This window comes from Protopterus annectens, chromosome 2.part1 (assembly GCF_019279795.1).
Source record: "Protopterus annectens isolate FY-2018-M chromosome 2.part1, PAN1.0, whole genome shotgun sequence".
NCBI classification, from domain to species: Eukaryota; Metazoa; Chordata; order Ceratodontiformes; family Protopteridae; genus Protopterus; species Protopterus annectens.
In genome coordinates this window covers 1,691,967,303-1,691,988,584 of record NC_056729.1, presented here as the reverse complement: position 1 = coordinate 1,691,988,584, position 21,282 = coordinate 1,691,967,303, and the positions used below count along the sequence as shown (strand labels likewise).

At 44.3% G+C, this 21,282-nt stretch overlaps 1 protein-coding gene across 1 annotated transcript in view; it reads left to right on the top strand.

Annotated features, from left to right (window-relative positions):
• The window catches only part of CLSTN1 (calsyntenin 1), a gene marked incomplete in the record, with an annotated part of 1,072,885 nt that overhangs the window by 331,558 nt on the left and 720,045 nt on the right, over positions 1-21,282 (top strand). The window contains 1 exon segment of the mRNA XM_044063129.1: positions 11,807-11,929. Within this exon segment, the coding sequence (XP_043919064.1) occupies positions 11,807-11,929 (123 nt within the window).

The window sequence follows — 21,282 nt, the reverse complement described above, 5'->3', positions numbered from 1 at the left end:
GTCAGTTACACTTTGCCATTCTATCAGTGGCTTTCTGCACACCCCTCTATTTTCATTCAGCCTTCCTCCAACTTCGTTCGCTGCCACTGCCTCCTTTCTTTTTAACTCTGGGCACTTAATGTAGTGGTATAGTGTTCTTTGCTTTGCCTCCAGCAGTAATGTTAATGTCCTGATAGGAAGTAATTACCTTGTTTCACCAAAAGGTAATTTGGTTTAGTTATATAAGGGATTAGAAAACAATTTAATTGTTACACTGTTAAATTAGCAGATGTTCATCGTGTTACAGTGCTGCAGTCATTACACTTGGGTTATCCTGCCGTCAGGCGGTTCCCCAGTCGGCCTGAGTTCCAAAGTCTTGGTCCGGCGTCGGTTGCTGTCGCCTCCTCCCTGACGTCAGTGCGACAGGGGTATGCAAGATGCAGCCGACGCCATTTTCTTCAGTCTTTCTTGCCGAGCGGTGCCCAAAGCAGAAGCAGTTCGCAAGTGCCGGTTGGCCGACTCCTGAGGATTTTCATTCCGAATCCAGAACCAAAGTCTTCTACAAAGCTAAGTACCCCATTGGGGAAACTTTTTCTTGCCTCAGACCAATGTCAGTAAAAGTTAATAACTGTATTTCTTGTGGGAAGCAAATACCTCATAAGGATTTCCACTCCTATTGTATTCCATGCCTAGGTCCAGACCACAACGTCACTGGTTGTTGGTTTTGTGCTAGGTTTAACAAGCGCACTATTAAACGTCGGTTTGATTTTGCCCAACATTATTTTGGCAGAAAATTCAATTACACCATGCCGTCGGAACTTCCGACGACAGGATTACATAAAAAGCGCAAAGACAAGGACAGGCATCCGAGGCCCAAAACTGACAACGAGGCCTCTTCTAGGCCAATCGTCGGTTCTCCGGTTTTCAGCGAGGCGCCTGACGACCGCTTCCACAGAACCACAGACTGCCTCCGACTCCCACATGGAGCTGGCTGGGCCTTCAGACGCTCTTTGTTTTCAGCCTACCGAAACTAACCCTTCTGAGGGAACCGAAGTAGCTGAGCAATCCACAGCCTCAGAGGGTGTCTTCAGACCTACCCAGTTAACCATTAAACCCGCTGCTAAGTCTAGGGCCCCCTTAAAAACAAAGAAACAGATACAGCATTCTCCAGGACAGGCTTCAATGCCTAAGAAACAAATGCTCAAAATGGCCGAAGACCTAATCACCCTGATCAGGGGGTCCCATCCCCCTCCTGATAAAAGGCCCAGACAGGATGCAGACTATGAATCTTCCGACCAGGTGTCCATTTCTTCAGATTCCTCCTCAGACCTAGGATATTCCTTACCCCCTTATGAGGATTCTAATGCTGAGGAATCAATTCCATCAGCCTCTCCGCCTGAGGACTACTCCTTTGGGGGAGACCTTACATACCATGAGGGAGCATTTCCATTGGGAAGGCCAGGATTACTCAGAATCCAAGAAAAGGCTCAGAGACTTCCTTTTATTGCGTCAACACAGACCCCTTGCTAGTCCACCAGTGTTAGATATTGTGGATGATGTGTACACTGAATCCAGCTTAAACCCCGACTCCTTACCTCTAGCCCCAGTTAAACCTGATAGATATTACAGAGCCCCTGACTCTCACAAATTTCTGTATAAAAGCCCTGTTGCTGACCCTGAAACTATTTCTCAGGGACCCAAAGGGATTAAGGCCTCATCAGCAAAAAACCCAGTTCCCTCTGACAGAGATTCTAGAGCATTAGACAGACGGGGAAAGAAAGTATATACGTCTGCAACTTTAGCAATGAGATCCTTGAATTGCCAGTTTCACATGCTAAAATATCAGCAATTTTTGATGTCTCAGTTGAAACAAAAGATGCTTCCAGATGCAGATCCTCCTAATTTTAAAGAAATGCAAGATTTATTGCATGCAGTTGAACAAGTGGGAAAACATACTTTGCAATGTGGGTTTGATTCCTTAGAGGCCTCTTGTAGAGCAGCAGTTACAGGCTCTGTCATTAGAAGGCATGCTTGGTTAAAAGAACATACGTTACCAGATCATGTTAAGGCAAAATTATTGGATGCACCTTTGCAGCGGGATGTGTTGTTTGGAGTTAAGGCAGAGGAGGTATTAAAGAAGGTGGAGGATAAGGCAAAATCTATGCAAACAGTGAAGGATTTCTTACAGGTTCAACCTCCTCGTTTTAGCAGAAATTGGCCAACAAAGAATTGGTCCTTTCCAGTCACAGACAGACCTCAAAGAGGCAGATACAGACATCCAAGAGGTAGAGGTCAAGCACAAGGTCCTTACAGGCCTCGACAATGGGGTACACCAGGCCAGAAAGAAGGGGAAGACAGGCCACAACCTTATAAAAAGCAGCCTCAATGAGTTCCCACTACAGCAGCCAAACAGCTCTCTCTTGGCAGTCCCGTTAGGAGGAAAACTGGCACTTTTCTATCACAATTGGCATTGCATCACCAAAGACAAATGGGTTCTCAACATTGTATTTCAAGGTTACAGGTTCCACTTTCACACTTTGCCAAGGTTAAAAGGAATGCCAAATCTGCCACCAAATCAATGGGCAGAGGCTCAAAAACAAATTACAGCACTCATGGACATGAGAGCTATTCAAAAGGTACCACCACAGGAGCAAGGACAAGGATTTTATTCAAGACTCTTCCTGGTTCCCAGAAAGGACAAAGCCTGGAGACCCATTCTGGATCTTTCTTCTCTAAACACTTACCTGGATGTTCTGAAATTCAAAATGTTGACACTACAGCAGCTTCTTCCCCTTCTGGGCAAGAAAGCTTGGCTCGTGACTTTGGACCTCAAGGAGGCATACCTGCATGTCCCTGTCAGACAAAACTGCAGAAGATACCTCAGATTTCTAGCTGGTTCAATGCACTATCAATTCTCTGCACTGCCCTTTGGCTTATCTTCTGCACCCAGGGTCTTCACAAAGTGCCTGGCACCAGTAATTGCATTTTGCAGGCAAAAGGGAATTCAGATTTTTCCATACCTGGACGACTGCCTGATTCAAGTAGAGAGCAAGGACATTCTTCTAAAGCATCTGGCGTTTGTAAAAAAGTTATTAAGTTGCCTGGGGTACACAGTAAACGAAAAGAAATCAAAACTAGTGCCCTCACAACAGATAATATTCCTGGGTGCCAGCTTGAACACAACGGCCCAGATGGCATATCTCACGCCAGACAAGCAAGGACAACTGACTCAATACTTTCAATTGATGGCAACAAAGACCCAACTCCCTGCAAGAAAAATTCTGCAGGCCTTGGGCTACATGGCATCTTGCATACTACTAATTCCATATGCCAGACTGCATATGAGGAAACTACAATGGTACCTAAAGAGTGTATGGTCTCAACACTGTCAAAGTTTGGAAACAGTTATACCACTAATTCCTTGCCTTCAACAGGAGTTTCGATGGTGGGCTCAAGCTTGTCACCTCAACAAGGGACTGCCTTTTGGCAAACACTGACAACAGATGCATCGGATTATGCCCGGGGAGCACACGTGGCAGGAAAATGTATTCAGGGTGAGTGGCCCACAGAGCAAAGGCATCTTCACATCAATCAAAAAGAGATGCTAGCTGTACAAAATGCACTTATAGCTTTCAAGGACCTGCTGCATCCAGGACAACTACTACTAAAGACAGACAGCACAACAGTTATGTGGTGCATAAACAAGCAAGGGGGCACACACTCCTACCCCCTTTTCAGACAAGCCATGACCTTGTGTAACACAGCTCTAGACTACCAAGTTCATCTGCAAGCACAATTCCTGCCAGGAGAGAAAAACACGCTGGCAGATGACCTAAGCAGAAACATCATGGATCCTCACGAATGGGAATTGAATCCACAAATATTCAGAATAACACAAAAATGGTGGAGCCCGGACATAGATCTGTTTGCATCCCCAATGAACTGCCAGCTACAGAAATTCTGCACAAGGAGTTACCATCCACAAGCATGGAAAGTGGATGCCCTCTCATTCAGCTGGAAAAACCTGCAAGTATACGCTTTCCCTCCTTTACCTCTCCTTCCAAAGGTACTCATAAAAGCCAGGCAGGAAGAGCCAAAAATTATACTGATTGCACCAGACTGGCCACGCCAGCACTGGTACCCAATCTTAAAGAACTTAGCACAAGAACCACCCTGGATTTTGCCTCAAATCCCACATTTGCTGACACAGCACAACAATGAAATACTTCACAGCCAGCTAAAGACCTTAAACCTAGCTGCATGGAAAATTCCTTAGTCAAGCAAGCAGTGCCTCTCTCCAAAGCTGTTATGGATGTCATCCTGGAGGCCAGAAGGCCTAGCACCAGGAAAGCCTACTCGGATAAATGGAAGAGATTCTGTGCCTGGAACCAGGCGCACAGCCTTGACCCTCTTGTCCCAAACATTCCTCAGATACTTCAATATTTAACTGAGATGCTGGACAAAGGCCTCTCCTTTTCATCCGTCAAGATCCACGCCTCAGCCATTTCTGCTCATTACAACACGGATCCACCAATTTTTTCTAATTCTTTGCTCAAACAATACCTCAGAGGGGCTAAAAACATAAGACTGCCCCGTAGAGCACCTACCCCAACTTGGGACCTCAACTTTGTTTTGGAAAAATTAACTTTACCTCCTTTTGAGCCAGCTAACACAGCAGAATTAAAATACATCTCTTGGAAAACTGCTCTGCTACTGGCAATAACATCAGCATGAAGAGTTTCAGAATTACAGGCACTAATGGCATTGGAACCTTTCCTCATTTTCCACCAGGACAGGGTGTCTTTAAGAACTAACCCTACATTTATGCCAAAGGTGGTATCAAGTGTGGCTCTAAACCAAACTATTCACTTGCCAACTTTCTATCCAAAACCGCAGAACAAAGGGGAGAGACTAATTCTTTGGATATTCACAGGCAGTTAACGCTTCTACTTGGACAAAACCAAAGTTTTCAGAAAATCTGAGCAATTATTGGTAGCATATGCTGCAGGAGCACAGGGAAAAGCCATTTCAAAACAGACTATCTCAAATGGATAGGACATTGTATACGTTACTGCTATACTCACCATGGGAAACCTGTACCTAGCAGCATTAGGTCTCACTCCACCAGGGCAACAGCCACTTCAACCGCCTACCTCAGAGGAGTACCTACCAAGGATATTTTGGAAGCAGCAACATGGAGTTCTATGCATACCTTCACCAAGAATTACCATTTGCCTTTATACTCCAAATCCAGAGCTGGCTTCGCCACTGCTGTTTTGCAGGGCCTTATAGCCACCCCTAATGCCTTATAGAACCAGCCTCCCTACCTCAGCTTTGGGATTCCACCCAAGTGTAATGACTGCAGCAGTGTAACACGATGAACATAGTACAGTTTTGTACCTACCATAAATGTAGATGTTTGAGTGTAAACACTGCTGCAGTCCAGGTTACCCTCCCTCCTTCCCCTCTTACTTGCTGGTATGTACCTATGCCTTCTACCCTTACTACCTATGGGGAATATTTGCTGGTAACTAAGTTGTTGTTTGCTTTTCTTATGTATGTTTTATTAGCAATTTGAATTGCCTACCTATTTGGGGGCACCGGACATCTGGGGCAAGAAAAACTGAAGAAAATGGCGTCGGCTGCATCTTGTATACCCCTGTCGCACTGACGTCGGGGAGGAGGCAACAGCAACCGACGCCGGACCAAGACTTTGGAACTCAGGCCAACTGGGGAAACCGCCTGACGGCAGGATAACCCAAGTGTAATGACTGCAGCAGTGTTTACACTCAAACATCTACATTTATGGTAGGTACAAAACTGTACTTTTTTTTTTTCCCAAAACTTAACTAGTTTTAGCACCTTTCTTCCGGATTCATTTATAAATTTACTTTAAAACTAATTGCCTCTTGGCCAAACAATGATGTAACATGGACTTTTGGTATGCTAAGATATCGGGAAGTGGCTCTGTTAAACTTCCTGTTTTAGCAAGAGTTCTAAACATAGCTGGCTTTAAAAGCCAGCGAACACTGCAGTTGATGGGGGCCTACCACAGCAACTTCTTATTTTGATATTTTTTGACATGTTTCTAATAATGTTCGTCAAACCAACAAAAACTAATAGAGTAGTGGACTTTGCTTACAATTTATTTTATAAAGGTAAAATACCTAGCAGACGTCTGTATTTTCAGCGTTCTGATTTTGTATAGGAGTACATGTTTGCTGAAAGTAAGTTAAGATGTTCTTCATGTTTCACTGTTGCAGTCATCACCTGTGGGTTATCCCTGCTAAGGTAGCCCTCAGCCAGCCCGAATATCAGGGTCAATGTTTTTTTGCCTCAGCTGCCGTCACCTGTAGTCTGACGTCAGGTGGTTCATAGGTTCAAAGGTTCATTGATTAGTACTAGGTAAATGCCCTTGCGAGCCATTTTAAGCCTAGCCACTTATCCCTTGTGAGACTCAAACCCTGCACATTGTGTGTGTAAGGCAAACACCTTAACCATTAGGCCACCTTCCCTATAAAGCAAGGTAGTCGACGTCATTAGACCAGTCTTTCTTGCCGTGGAGCCCATAGCAGAAACAGTTTGCACAAGTGCTGGTTGGTCGTTACCAGAAGTTGAATTTCCGCTGAAAACGTCTAAAGCCAAGTACCCCGTTGGGGATCCTTCGTTCTTGCACTAACCAATGTCCAAAAAAGTTAACAGTTGTCTCGCCTGTGTAAAACAGATCCCACACTGAGACTTCCATTCTTACTGCGTCACTTGTTTGGGCCCAGACTACGACGTCCCACATTGCCGGTTCTGTGCCCTCTTTAACACAAGAACCATTCGTCGTAGAGCTGCTTTTGTACACAGTTATTTTCGTGTTCCGTCTTCACATTCCTATATGGCGTCCATCAGCCAACAATCTGTGGGCATTCCAAAAAAAAGTAGAGATAAAGATAGAGACAGACCATGCAAGGCTAAGCCTTTCGACGATGCTACCGCTAAGCAAGTCATCAGTTTTCCGGAATTCAGTGAAGCGCTTTCACAGCCCCTGATGCCCGATTCGATATCTATGCAGGCCTCTACCGAGACCCTTTCGGAGTCCAGTATGCCGCAGAAATCTTCTTTGTCTTCTGAGCCTTTGGCTGTCCCTGCGTCGGTTGGGTCCGGAGCCGCGACACAGGCTTCCAAGGAGGCCTTTTGCACTACTGAATCTAGACAAAAACCGACGTCTTTGCATCTGACTACCATTTCTCTCAGACCGACGGATTCTCCTCAGGCCTAGAAGCCAGGCCTCTCCTAGGAGATCTGCTTCTAGCCACTATCTTGCTACTGCTCCACCACCCCAAGCACAAATGCTTAAAATGACGGAGGATCTCATCTCCCTTATCCGGGTTAGTCAGGCCACAACTTTTGAAAGGCAAAAACACCCTTCTCCAGAAATTATGACAGAATAGGATTCTGAGGAATTTGACTATTCAGTTTTTGAAGAGGAACGACATCTGTTTTAGAAGTGGTGGATGATGTTTTCCAAGAATCCAGCTTAGCGCCTGACGCCCTTCCTCTTGCTCCCAATAAACCTGACAGGTACTACAGAGTCGGTTTCTCACAAATACCTATACAGGAATCCTGCTGCAGACACAGAAGTCATTACACAGGGACCTAAAGGAGCTAAGACTAGTTCTGCCAAGAATCCTCTTCCTTCTGACAAGGACTCCAGAGCTCTGAACAGATGGGGTAAAAAATTATACACGTCTGCAACCTTAGCTGTCGGAGCACTCAGTTGTCAGTTCTGTATGTTAAAATATCAACAACACACTTTGGAACTATTAAAACAGAAGATTGATACCTTTCCTGACTGTGCCAATTCAAGAGAGTTAGCAGATTTACTGCACTCTGCTTGTCAAGGGCCAAACCTCATTACAATGTGGATATGATGTCCTAGAAGCCTCTAGCAGGGCAGTAGTAAAAGGATCTGTTGTTAGGAGACATGCATGGCTGAAGAAACAACCTCTCCCTGATCATGTCAAGTGTAAACTTACTGATGCACCCCTAGATAAGGAGCACTTGTTTGGGGAAAAAGCAGAAGATGTGCTTAAAAAGAAAAAGCAGAAGATGTGCTTAAAAAGATGGAAGACAAAGCAAAATCTATGCAAACAGTTAAATATTTCTTTCAGGTTCAACCTCCCAGATTCAGCAGGAACTTTCCTTCTAAGCACTGGGCCTTCCCTGCACCTAGCAGACAGGGCCAAGGTAAGCCCCGCAGGGACAGACCATCCAGGCCCCTATCCCAGGGCCAGCAGAGAAGCAAACAATGGACCACTTCCATCTCTAAGGCAGGGCGTTCTAAGCCAACCTTCTATGGCAAACACTCACAATGACCCCCCCCCTGCCCTAAACTAGGAGGAAGGCTCTCCCTCTTCAAAGACAATTGGCTTTCTGTAACAAAGGACCAATGGGTCTTAAAGATTATTTTTCAGGGATACAAATTCTCTTTCAGTGAACTCCCAATTCCAAGAGGGTACCCAGACTTGCCTCCAAATCAGTGGGCAGAGGCATTGAAACAGGTCCAAACTCTCATATCCCAGAGGGCAGTGGAACCTGTCCCCTCAGATCAAACAGGCAAAGGCATTTATTCCAGACTATTCCTTGTTCTCAGAAAAGAAGGCACTTGGCGCCCCATCCTGGATCTGTCCATTCTGAACACTTCCCTGGTGGTCCCCAGATTCAAAATGCTAACTTTGCAGCAGCTGCTGCCTATGCTAAGAAAAAATTCTTGGCTAGTGACCCTAGACCTAAAAGATGTGTACCTCCACATCCCCATCAGGGAATCATGCAGGAAATTCCTGCACTTCAGAGTAGTCTCACAACACTTTCAGTTGTCCTGTGCTGCCCTTTGGCTTATCTACTGCTCCCAGAGTATTCACTAAATGCTTGGCCCCAGCCATAGCATTCTGCAGACAGAAAAGTATACAGATTTACCCTTACATGGACGACTGCCTCATTCAGGCAGAGTGCAAAGAAAAGCTGCTCCAGGACCTTCTCTTTGTCAAATCACTCCTAACTTCCCTAGGGTTCACCATCAACGAGAAGAAATCAAAGCAAAACCCCACCAAGAAGATGATTTTCTTGGGAGCTGTGCTAGATGCAGCATCCCTAATGGCCTTCCTATCCCCAGGAAAGCAAAGCTTCCTGCCTCTCTACTTTACCCAGTTGGCTTCCAGAAGTCACCTCACTGCGAGGACGTTCCTGCAAGCCCTGGGATACATGGCATCTTGCATCCTTCTCATTCCTCTGGCCAGGCTTCACATGAGAAAACTTCAGTGGTATTTAAAGAACCTGTGGTTCCAGCACTTAGTCCCTAGAGAGCTCTCTCCCTCTGATCCCATGTATAAGGTCCTAGTTTCTCTGATGGGCAGAGGCCTGTGCCAGGAACAAGGGTCTTCCCTAAATCCTCCACTCCTCCGGCCAGACCATCACCACTGATGCCTCCGACATTACTTGGGGCGCTCACCTAGCAGGCAGGTGCACCCGAGGGCTTTGGGATGCCCAGCAACTTCACTTGCACATCAATCTGAAAGAAATGATGGCAGTACAAAAGGCTCTGACATCTTTTAAACCCCATCTCAAGCCAGGGGTTCTCCTTATAAAAAAAGACAACACCACAGTAATGTGGTATATCAACAAACAGGGGGGGACCCAATCGTACCCCCTGTGCAGGTTAGCCATGAGCCTCTGGCTTACAGCCACCTCCATGGGTCTACACCTAATTGCACAATACCTACCAGGGTTCAGCAACACCTTGGCAGACCACCTAAGTAGAAACTTACTGGACCCCCACGAATGGCAGCTCCACAGGGAAATCTTTCTGCAAATTACTCAGGAGTGGGGACTCCCGAAGTGGATCTCTTTGCCTCACACCTCAATCACCAGTTGCAATATTTCTGTACCTAGTGTGGAAGGTGGATGCCTTGACCTTCACCTAGAAATCCTTCTTTGTGTATGCGTTCCCTCCTCTGCCCCTTATTCCCAAGGCACTGATCAAAATAATGGAGGAGAGACCAAAGGCCACCCTCATTGCTCCAGATTGGGCCAGACAGCATTGGTACCCCTAACTGTGCAGCCTGACCTTACAGCCCCCAAGCACCTTCCCCTGATCTCAGACCTCTTGACCCAGGTGAGGGGGAAGATACATTACCCAGACTTACAGACTCTCAATCTTTCAGCATTGCTTATACCTTAAAAGTTAACAAGGAGTCCCAGTTAAGCAAACGGGTCCTACACATCATCACAGAGGCCAGAAGGCCCAGCACCAGAAAATCATACGTAGGGAAATGGAAAAGATTCTGTTCCTGGAACCAGTCCAAAGGGGCCAGTACCTCCCATCCTTCCATCCCTGTTATCTTGAATTACCTAGCCGAGTTGCTCAATAGTGGCCTCTCTTTCTCCTCTATTAAAATCCATGCCTCCGTCATTTCTGCCCATTACGATTCAGACCCACCCTCTCTCATTCTTTGATTATGCAATTCCTCAGAGGAGTTTCTAATATCAGACCTCCCAGAAGGCCTCCCACGCCACCCTGGGACCTGAATTATGTTCTAGAAAAACTAACCTTACCTCCTTTCGAACCTGCTGTTTCTGCTGAATTGAAATAGCTCTCCCGGAAGACTGCCTTCCTACTAGCTATCACCTCAGCCAGAAGGGTAACAGAAATACAGGCTTGCATGGCTGTTGAGCCCTTTATCATTTTCCATGCAGACAGGGTCTCCCTGAGGACTAACCCCTCCTGTATGCCCAAGGTGATATCTGATGTGACCCTCAACCAGTCCATACACCTACCCACCTTCTTTCCCAACCCTCAAAGCAAGGGGGAAAGAATTCTACACTTGCTAGACGTGCACAGACAACTCAGATACTATGTGGACCGTACTGAACCATTCAGAAAAACAGGCCAACTACTTGTCAGCTTTGCCCCTGGGGGAAGCCCATTTCCAAACAAACCATTTCCATATGGATATCACACTGTATCCATTTCTGCTACAGACTACATGGGAACCCCCCCCCCCCAAAAGTCTGTCTGTACCCATTCCACCAGGGAAGCCTCCACTTCCACAGCATTCCTCAGAGGAGTCTTGGAAGCTGCCACCTGGACCTCTGTCCATACGTTTACAAAGCATTACCACCTACCTCTTTTTTTCTAAGTCTAGGTCAGGGTTTGCCTCTGCAGTACTGCAGAGCCTGCTGACCCATGCCTAGGACTCTAACCTATCCTTCCCACCCCTCTCCTCAGCTTTGGTAATCCTCCTACAGGTGATGACTGCAACAGTGAAACATGAAGAACATGGTACAGTTGTGTACACTTACCATAAATGTAGATGTTTGAGTGTATTCACTGTTGCAGTCCTGGTTTCCCTCCCTCTATCCCCCATATACCATCTTCCGCTAGGGCCATTAGCTTCCCATGGTGGCTTTTAGCCACCAGGACCACTTTTCCTTATTTCCTTGTGCTTCTGACAGGTTAGGGCAAGAAAAACTGATGTAATGACGTCGGCTGCCTTACTTTATAGCATTGAAAACCTGAATCAGACTACAGGCGACTGCAGCGGATGCAAAAAAAAATTCTGGTATTCAGGCCGGTCAAGGGCTACCACACCAGGGATAACCCACAGATGATGATTGCAACAGTGAATAAACTCGAACATCTACATTTATGGTAAGTATACACAACTGTACTTTTTAATGTTCTTGTTGATTTTTCTTTTCAAATGGGAGTATTTGTTAGTATGTTTGCATAGAGGAAAAGTGTTTATAACCACCTGTTTAAAGTACTCTTTTCTTTTCACAGTTAACAAGCACAAGCCTTGGATAGAAACCACATATCATGGTATTGTAACAGAAAATGATAACACAGTCTTGTTGGACCCACCTTTGATAGCTCTTGATAAAGATGCACCTTTACGATATGCAGGTAAGAATTCTATTGAGATTTTTTAAGTGTGTATTTCATTAGAGAGACCCCCCCCCCCCCAACAAAAAAACTGTCTAAGGCTTTGCGTTCTAGTTAATTTTGGTGCCTTTTAGTAGGTCATTTGGTTAAACACAGAAATTAAAGTGATGAGCAACCCCCTTGCATCATTTTAGGTTGGTCTTTAGCATACTACCAACGTTTCTTGTATGCTAGTTACCGTTGTCTAGACATTCTGCAACATATTCTGAAGTGCATGGGTGTACAGTGGATTCTTTCTCCCATTGATAAAATGCATGAGACTGAAATAATTTTGTTATACATCCTCCATTTTGAGGGAGAATACCATCATGGAATTGCTTAACATTGTTCTGAACCAGCACAGAGCAAGATGAAGGAGTGGTACTCACCTTTTCTTTTACATTTTTTTCTTACAACAGTTAATGAAATGTTAATGTTTATGGTGCTAACTAAGCATGTTAAGTTTTTGTTTTGTTGTCTTCTCTTTTTTTTTTTTTATTGAAATGCTGTGAAGTTTGTGTGTTGAAGTTGACTTCTCAGTGTTCAGCTTTATACCATTTTCATTGTAGTCAGGTAAGGAAATAAATGGTGAGAAGCATTGCTCCAGTGTCAGATTATTGTACTGTTATTGCAGAGACTGCTGTATTGATTTTGGGAGGGATGGCATCGCATGAATTAAGGGCAAAAATTGCATTCAGTTTCTTTCGTAGGTTCGTAGATAAGTACTTAAGCAATCAATCTGCAGCCAAGTACAAGCCTAGCCAATAACTTATATTCAGATGTTCCTTACAGCCTCAGGGAGGGCAGTACAAAACAGTGGTCTCACCTTCGATAACCACATCGCCACAGCAGTCAGGAAATTCTTGTATGTGGCACACCTCATCACTAAGGGCTGTTCATCCAGAAAAAAAGGAGGTCATTGTCTCACTGTACTCATCCCTCATTAGACCCATTATAGATTACAACGTCCCATTTGGTATGTACCTCTCAAGACATCTGCAACAACTGGAAAGACCGCAGAAATACCTCACTAAAAGAATCACAGGCCTAAAGCAAATGCCCTACACTGACCATCTAAAAAAACTCCAGCTATACAATGTTGCATATCATCTACTCAGAGGTGATCTCTGCTTAACATACAAGGCCATGTCAGACCCAGAGCTGTTGGATATGCTACACTTAAAGAATTCCCAATTCCTCAGAGCCACACGCTCCAGGGATCTAAACCTGGTCATCACAATAGACAAAACATGCTGGAGGGAATAGGTTCCTGACCCAGAGACTCCCCAGACTCTGGAATAGACTGCCCATACATGTCAAGCAGAGCGCCTCTTTGGCCCTCTTCAGAAGGAACCTTGACGACTGGATGGGAGATAAAAAATTCACCCCGGGGATCACGTCAGTTGCCCTGCTAGACAGGGGTCCAGGGAAGTAAATATAGAAGAAATAGCCAGGGAATTGTTATGGGTAGGCTTGTATAGGCCCTAAGGCCGATAGCCTAGTACCACCCTCTGAACCACAGGAGAATTTGAGGCTGTCCAGCCAGTTACCTTAGGTTTACCTTGAAAGTGGCAATGGTGCTACTTTGCTTGACATGTAATGGACTTTTGTTCCAGAAGTGAATGATGCAAATCTGTCATACCAGTGTGTCTTTATCTGTGATGAGGGTTTGGTTCTTTTAACTTTGTATTTGAGGAGCCATTTGCTCTGTTAAGGAACAGACAGTCGAATCTGCCCTGACTTGAAAGGCTAGACAGAGATTTCCGTGAAGTAGTACAAACTATAGAGAGGGCTGCTAGTCTGTCCTGATAACAAAGATGTTTGAGGCCACTGATCTTTTTAGTTAGGAATCCTATGAGGACTCTCAAGTTGAGTTTAAACATTTCAGCAAACAAATGCCAGAAGAAGCATTATATAATGAATCTGATGAGATATGAGTAAAGGATAATTAAGACTTTTTTGGATCTAAAGAAGATGCCTTTGGAAATTAAACGAGCCAGGCAGAGGGCTTTCCTGTCTGCTGTGGAGAGAGATGATAGTCCAAAGATATGGAATTATTAAGAGGAGTGCTGAGATCTCTTACAGTACTGTTTGATTGGGGGGGATGTGTCACTTATGTCATAGGAAAAGGTTTTGATTACCAAAATTGACTATTGTACATTTTTTTTTAATTTGTGACTGTTAACCTAGCACCTGTTGTTAACATGATATAACCCACATTGGAGCAATTGTGAGTCAGTTGAAGATAGAATAACAACTCCAAATTTACATTTGTCTGTAAACTGTAGGCCAGGAGTGTTGGCCTGCAGGTTTGAAAAATAGATGCCAAGTAGGAGAGGGCCCATAACCAACCCCTTTGGTGCAATATTAATAACTTTTTTGCTTTCGGAAGTGGCTTCTCTGACTCTAACCATAGTCTTTCTTTCAGATATGCATTTAGTTGTTCGCCATGCAACATATGGATTTTCATTCAGATTTACAAGTTTATCAATAATGACTGCATGGAGAGTAGTGCCAAAGGGGTTTTGGTCAGTTCCGGATATGTTGTATGAATTGCATAATTACTTTCCATTGCTCCAGGGACTTTATACTCTGTGTGTTGATTTTGTTTCCTCCAGTTAAGCCTGCTGTAGAGCGTGTTGCCTTGTAGAATGTATAAGCAACTGCAGAAGCATTTTATTAATTAGTGGCAGTGTCTCAGAAGTGGTCACTGCAGTTAATTTTTTTTAGCAAACCAGAGATCCGATTTTATTATGTTCGTCTTAATGACCTTTTAATGTTCATTTTATTATTCACTGTTATAATAGTGATGACATTTGATGTTTTAGTATCAGAAGACCCAGCATCATTCTGACTTCCAGAGCTTTGCATCTTTCCCTTTCTAGGCTAGCCCCCCCCCCCCCCCCAACTTGAACATCAGCACTTCTGGGATGCAAGAGAGACATCTGTACTTTCTTGCTGCAGTAAGTGAGATGATGCAGGTTACTAAAGTATTGCCAGTTTGACCTGTCTTCCAAATATGTACCCTATTGAGGAGATCTTACTTCCATGCAGGTTTAAAAACTTAGGAGTTTTTGAGCTTCAGGGAACTGTAGATGTCCGACTATAAAGTCTTCAGTTGTATTACACATTAGAAGCAGCTACCTTACACAGACTTCCATAAGCAGTATGTGTGCTTTGCATAAGACTGAGGATGATGCTGCCTGCTGTCACCATTGTGCTAGGTTTAACCAGAAGATCAAGCATAAAGCCAGATCTTTCCAGAATAATTTTATCCACACAATGATGTGCTCTTTTTTCAGGATTGTCATGGTATCCGTCAAGTCATCCAGTGATACCCCTCTCAAAAACAAGTTGAAGCATGTCCAAGAGAAGAAATCCTGGGAGGTTGACAGCATACCTTTGAAGTTTGAAGATCAGTGTAGGCTCAAAGGTGTTATATCTCATGAGGCTTTTCTGCAGCTCCCAACTCTGATGTGTGCAAGACTGATACCCCTGGCGATAACCTTTTCAAGGTCACCACATGTTCAGCTGACTGCATGTCCTACCAAATTTAAACCCTTACTTTTCTGGAGACCTTTGGTTCTGGCACCTGCTTTGTTAACAAAGAGCAGGGAAAGTATTACATTGATTATTAGTAAAGAGGATGCCTGGTGATCTAAGATTGAGGTCACTGGTGACTGGAGATCTCCAGGGTAGTCATCACCCCCAGATACAGGACCAAGAGATTCAGGGTTTGGAAGTCCACCATCTTGCCCTTGCATTTGGTGGATGGGGCCCTCCTTCCCATCTCCTCTGCCTAGGCCCCATCTCAAGACCCGATGAGACTTACTCATGACTTTGTGGTATTCCTTAAGAACCTGGATCCATTCTCAAATCAGGCATTAGTGTTGAGGGGGGGGTCCCCAATCAAAATGGAGAAATTGGGTCCACCAACCCACTCCCTTCTGAGGAAAAGGCTTCTCCTGACTTTGAGACAAATGAACTGGCTTATGTAGACCAGATGTCTTTTTTTTTAGTCACGAGTTGGATACTAAGTCCACCTTACACCCTGCTTCCTCACTAAAGGTTTTGTCATTTTCTGATACCATCAGTAGAATGAATGATCGCTTTAAATATTAAGCTATGGATTTTTCAGGTGCTCAGAAGAGGTACAGGAACTTCTGGACTTGAAATAGTCAAAAAGTTAGCTGTTGCTCCATTGAATGAAGCCTTGACAGATGTTCAGGAGCCAGGCTTCTCAAGGAAGCCTGACATATCTTATAGGATTATGGATTCCTGCATTTATCTGTCTATATACTATATTACTGAGCCAGCTGGAGCTGTCTGTGTATCCCAGCAAAAGGGAGGGTCTACTGGCATTCCAACCAGGAATCCACTTCCCAGTGATAGGGAACATGAGTTGCATGACTGCCTTGGGAAGAAAGTCTTGCACATCTGCCACTTTGACAGTCATAGTCTTTAATTGCCCAATTCATATGTTAATGTACCTGTACAAATCTAGTAATAAGTCTGGTATTACTCGGTATTGCTATTACTAGTCTGCATAAGCAGACTAGAAACAAATAGTGTGCAAAAGCCATTTTGAGAGTATCTGTTGACCTGTTTCCCTCCAATGTGTGGCCTGACTTGACAACAGAGAGCCTCTCACCATGATACATGATAAGAGTACTGTCACATTATGTCAAATACCTGGGTAAGTAGAAGTGTCTATGCATGTCATCTTTAGTTTTTTCTTGCCATGTAAGTGTTTGTTTCAAGAAGGCATGTTGCAGTCTGATATCTGTCATGTCGTTGGAGGCACTCAGTCAGCCCTCCAAGCTTGATATTTGTAAACGCCGAGGTGTCTGATGTTAACCCTTTAAGGAGGTGGTCATGCTTATGGCCTATATCGATTACCATCTGATTGAAGACCGTGCCTTCACCCCTCATTGGATACTGGATGCCTGACTCCTTTTTTCAGAATTCATGGGGGAGACTGCCCCACAGTTGTATTTAAGGAAGTATTTGTATTTTAAAGTTGGAAGCTAAGGATGTTCCCCCAGGTTTCCAAAATCTATGGTGACCAACTGTTCTCTTAAGACTCTAGCACCTGTCTTAAGGCACTCCTTTTATGAGATAACTACCTTGGTTTTGGGGGGGGGGGGGGTCACATAGCCACAGCCAGACTCCCACTCCAGTAGGCATGTCATCTGCATATACTTGTCCTGAATCATGAGAGAGAACATCAGTTGGCAGTCTCAGGAGGTATGAGACTCCCTGAAGAGGTACTAGAACTTTCTGTGCCTATGCCCACTCCCTCTCCAAACCAGTGGCTTTGCTTGCCAGTATTGGACTAAGTTGACTCAGAGTTTCCTTCAGCCTCTGTTTTCCCTACAGCCAGCCACATAACCACTTTGTATCAGACGTCCCCCCACTAAGAGGAAGACAGACTTTTCTTGACTGAGGAACTCTCTTGACTCTAATGAGGAAGAAGAATTGGACTATAGATCAGTTTTCTCTGCCTAGGTTTTGACATAGATGGTGAGGACACTCTTGCCTGTGACTCTCCATATTATTAGGCAACTCCAGGATAGTTGTTAGGGGGGAGTACAAGATGAAGGTCTGAAGGCAGGTATGATTGGCCAAGCCCAGATTGATTATCAGCTGGGAAATCATGCCATAAAATATGAATATGTTGCTGATGAAACATCCAGTGCTGTTGCAACAGGACCATTTATAAGGTGACATTCTTGGCTAAGGACCCAATCTCTGTCTGAGGATCTGAGGACATTAAGGCTCAAGCCTTAAAGCCCCACTAGGTAAGGAATTGCCCCCTTGCCCCCCCCCCCCCATATTAATGTGCATTTCAAAGACTGGGGGATAAAGGGAAAACTGGACTGTCAAACACAAAGTGCAGTCATTGATCAAGGCAATGAGACCTTTAAAAGCCTGTCTTTGAATAAGAGTTCTTGCAAGTGATAACAGACAAACATGACCGTAATTTACATAAATAAGCAAGAGGGGATCTGTATTTTATCCCTTGTGCAGGCTGACCATATCTGCATGGGGATAGCTGTTCAGTTCCAACTGATCCTAGAAGCAGGTAACATGTCATTTTAATTCAGCTGGTTGGTTAGATCAGTTAAGCTGCAGATCCTCATGAACAAATGTTACACAGGGATGTATTCCCAGACAGATTTCACAAGCTGTGTCCTCAAGAGATAGATCTGTTTACTTCTCTGACCACAGATTGAAGCTTGGACAGTGGACGACTCCTTCATTCAGGTGGACATGTCTCTCTGTCTCATTCCTTCCAATCCCCCTTCTCAACATGGTGATCCAGAAAGTAAAGGGAGGCAAAACACACACCTGATAGCATGCTTTTGGCCCAAACAGCACTGATTCCACTCCCATCCTGAGTTTCAGAGGGAAACCTCTCGTGTTGCTTTTCCAGTTGGACCTTGTCACAGAGGGCGAGGACCCCGCTCTGTGGAAGGGTATCATGTTTTCTATGAATTTATTCCATATTCCTCCTCCTTTCTTAGTACCTTAATCATGCTGAGGTCTGGACATAACTTGGAGAATTTAGTATGTTTAACAAAAACACTGCCTTACTTTGCATGTGGGTGGTAGTGCCCTGCTACCCTCCCCCTGGCAGTCTGTCAAAGCTCAGAACTCCACTCACTGCCTAAAGAACCACTGTCGTCTGGCAGAACCAGGACAGCCCTTCACACTCGACCAGGAAGTTTACTTATGCTACAGTCACACAAATCTTTCTTTTCAGAAATCCAAAAGATTTATTAATGTATTGCTTCTCTCACACTGGGTGATATCAATTGTAGAAATTAGATAAGAAACTCTTTTAGGGTTTTATTTTCTCCTCCTGCCTTTTCTGTCATTTCTTAAATAGTGTAGTCTGCTGCTTTGACTTTTTTTTTTTTTTTATTAGAAATGTTGTATATGCTTCTTAAGGCCTGTTGATTAAAAGCTTCATTTGGAGGTTTTGACAGGAAAACTTGCTGACATTATTTTTTTTCTGTGAAGTAATTATTTGAGGCGATTGAGTAGGACTGCCTAAACCTTTTTTTAGTTTAATTTGTGATTTTGGCACCATTTTGTATGTTAATTATTTCTGACAAGAAGGCTTCAATCAGTGAAGCAAAAGTCTTAATACTGATGTTCATCATTGTTTCACTGTTGCAGTCATTACACTTGGGTTATCCTGCTGGCAGGCGACCCGCAGTTGGCCCGAGTTCCAAAGTCTTGGTCTGGCGTCGGTTGCTGTCGCCTCTTCCCTGACGTCAGTGTGCCAGGGGTATAAAAGTTGCAACCGACGCCATTTTCTTCAGTCTTTCTTGCCGCGTAGTGCCCGAAGCAAAAGCAGTTCGCAAGTGCCGGTCGGCCGACTCCTGAGATTTTCAAAATTGAATTTCAGAATTGAAGTCTTCAATAAAGCTAAGTACCCTGTTGGGGAAACTTTCTCTTGCTCCAGACCGATGTCAGTAAAAGTTAATAATTGTATTTCTTGTGGGAAGCAAATACCTCATAAGGACTTTCACTCTTACTGCATTCCTTGGCTTCTGAGGGTGTTTTCAGACCTTCACAGCTTACAATTAAAGCTACTACAACAGCAAAGGCAAAGTCAAAAACACCATTAAAGACAAGGAAACAAGTACAGCATTCTCCAGAACAGTCATCCATGCCAAAGAAACAGATGCTTAAAATGGCCGAAGACCTTATTACTTCAATCAGGGGCTCCCGTCCCCCTCCTGACAAAAGGCCTAGGCAAGACACTGATTATGATTCCTCTGATCAGGTTTCCATTTCCTCTGATTCTTCTTCTGATCAGGGCTATTCTCTCCCTCCCTATGAGGACATTGATGCTGAAGAGTCCATTCCTTCAGCCTCACCGCCTGAGGATTATTCTTTTGGGGAAACCCTGCACACCATGAAGGAGCATTTCCATTGGGAGAGCCAAGATTACTCAGAATCCAAGAAAAGGCTCAGAGATTTCCTTTCATTGCCTCAGCACAGGCCCCTGGCTATCCCTCCTGTGCTTGATATTGTAGATTATGTTTTTTCTGAATCCAGTCTGTCTCCAGATTCTTTACCCCCTGCTCCAATAAAGCCAGACAGGTACTTACAGGGTCCCTGACTCTCATAAATTTATTTATAAAAACCCCGCTGCAGACCCAGAAACAATTTCTCAGGGTCCTAAAGGGGTTAAAGCTTCCACTGCCAAAAATCCTGTCCCCTCAGATAGGGATTCCAGAGCTCTGGACAGATGGGGGGGAGAAAAGTTTACACTTCTGCTACTTTAGCTGTAAGAGCTTTAAACTGTCAGTTTCACATGCGTAAATATCAACAGTATCTCATGTCATTGTTAAAGCAGAAAATGGTTACAAATACAGAAAGTCCTGACAGTAAAGAAATGCAGGATTTATTGCATGCAGTTGAACAAGTGGGAAAGCATACTCTGCAATGTGGTTTTGATTCATTAGAGGCTTCTTGTAGAGCCGCAGTTACAGGTTCAGTAATTCGAAGACATGCTTGGTTGAAAGAACAAAGTTTACCTGAGCGTGTTAAAGTAAAATTATTGGATGCTCCACTACGGCATGATACTTTGTTTGGTGTTAAGGCAGAAGAGGTGTTAAAGAAAATGGAGGATAAAGCAAAGTCAATGCAAACAGTGAAAGATTTCTTACAGGTTCAACCACCTAGATTTAGCAGAAACTGGCCTTCAAAAAAATTGGTCCTTTCCAGTGTCAGACAGGCCACAAAGAGGCAGATACAGACGCCCAAGAGGCAGATCTCAGCCCCAAGGCTCCTACAGACTTAAACAATGGGGTGCTTCAGCCCCCAAAGGAGGAGAAGACAAATCACAAATGTATAGGAAAAAGTCACAATGACTTCCCTCTGTAAATGTCAAGCTCTTACCAGTTGACAGCACCCCTAGGGGGAAAGCTAGCACTTTTCTCAAAAAATTGGCACATGATCACCCAAGACCAATGGGTGCTGAATATAGTTTCTTAGGGGTACAGGTTTCACTTCCACACGCTGCCAAACCTGCCACAAAACCAATGGGCAGAGACACAAAAACAGATTGCTGCTCTTATGGATATGGGAGCTATTCAAAAAGTTCCACAAGAAGAACTGGGACAAGGATTTTACTCAAGACTTTTCTTAGTACCCAGAAAAGACAAAGCCTGGAGACCAATACTGGACCTGTCAATCCTGAATACTTTCCTGGATGTTCCAAAATTCAAAATGTTAACACTTCAACAACTTCTGCCCATGCTGGGCAAGGAGGCTTGGCTAGTTACTTTGGATCTTAAGGAGACATACCTGCACGT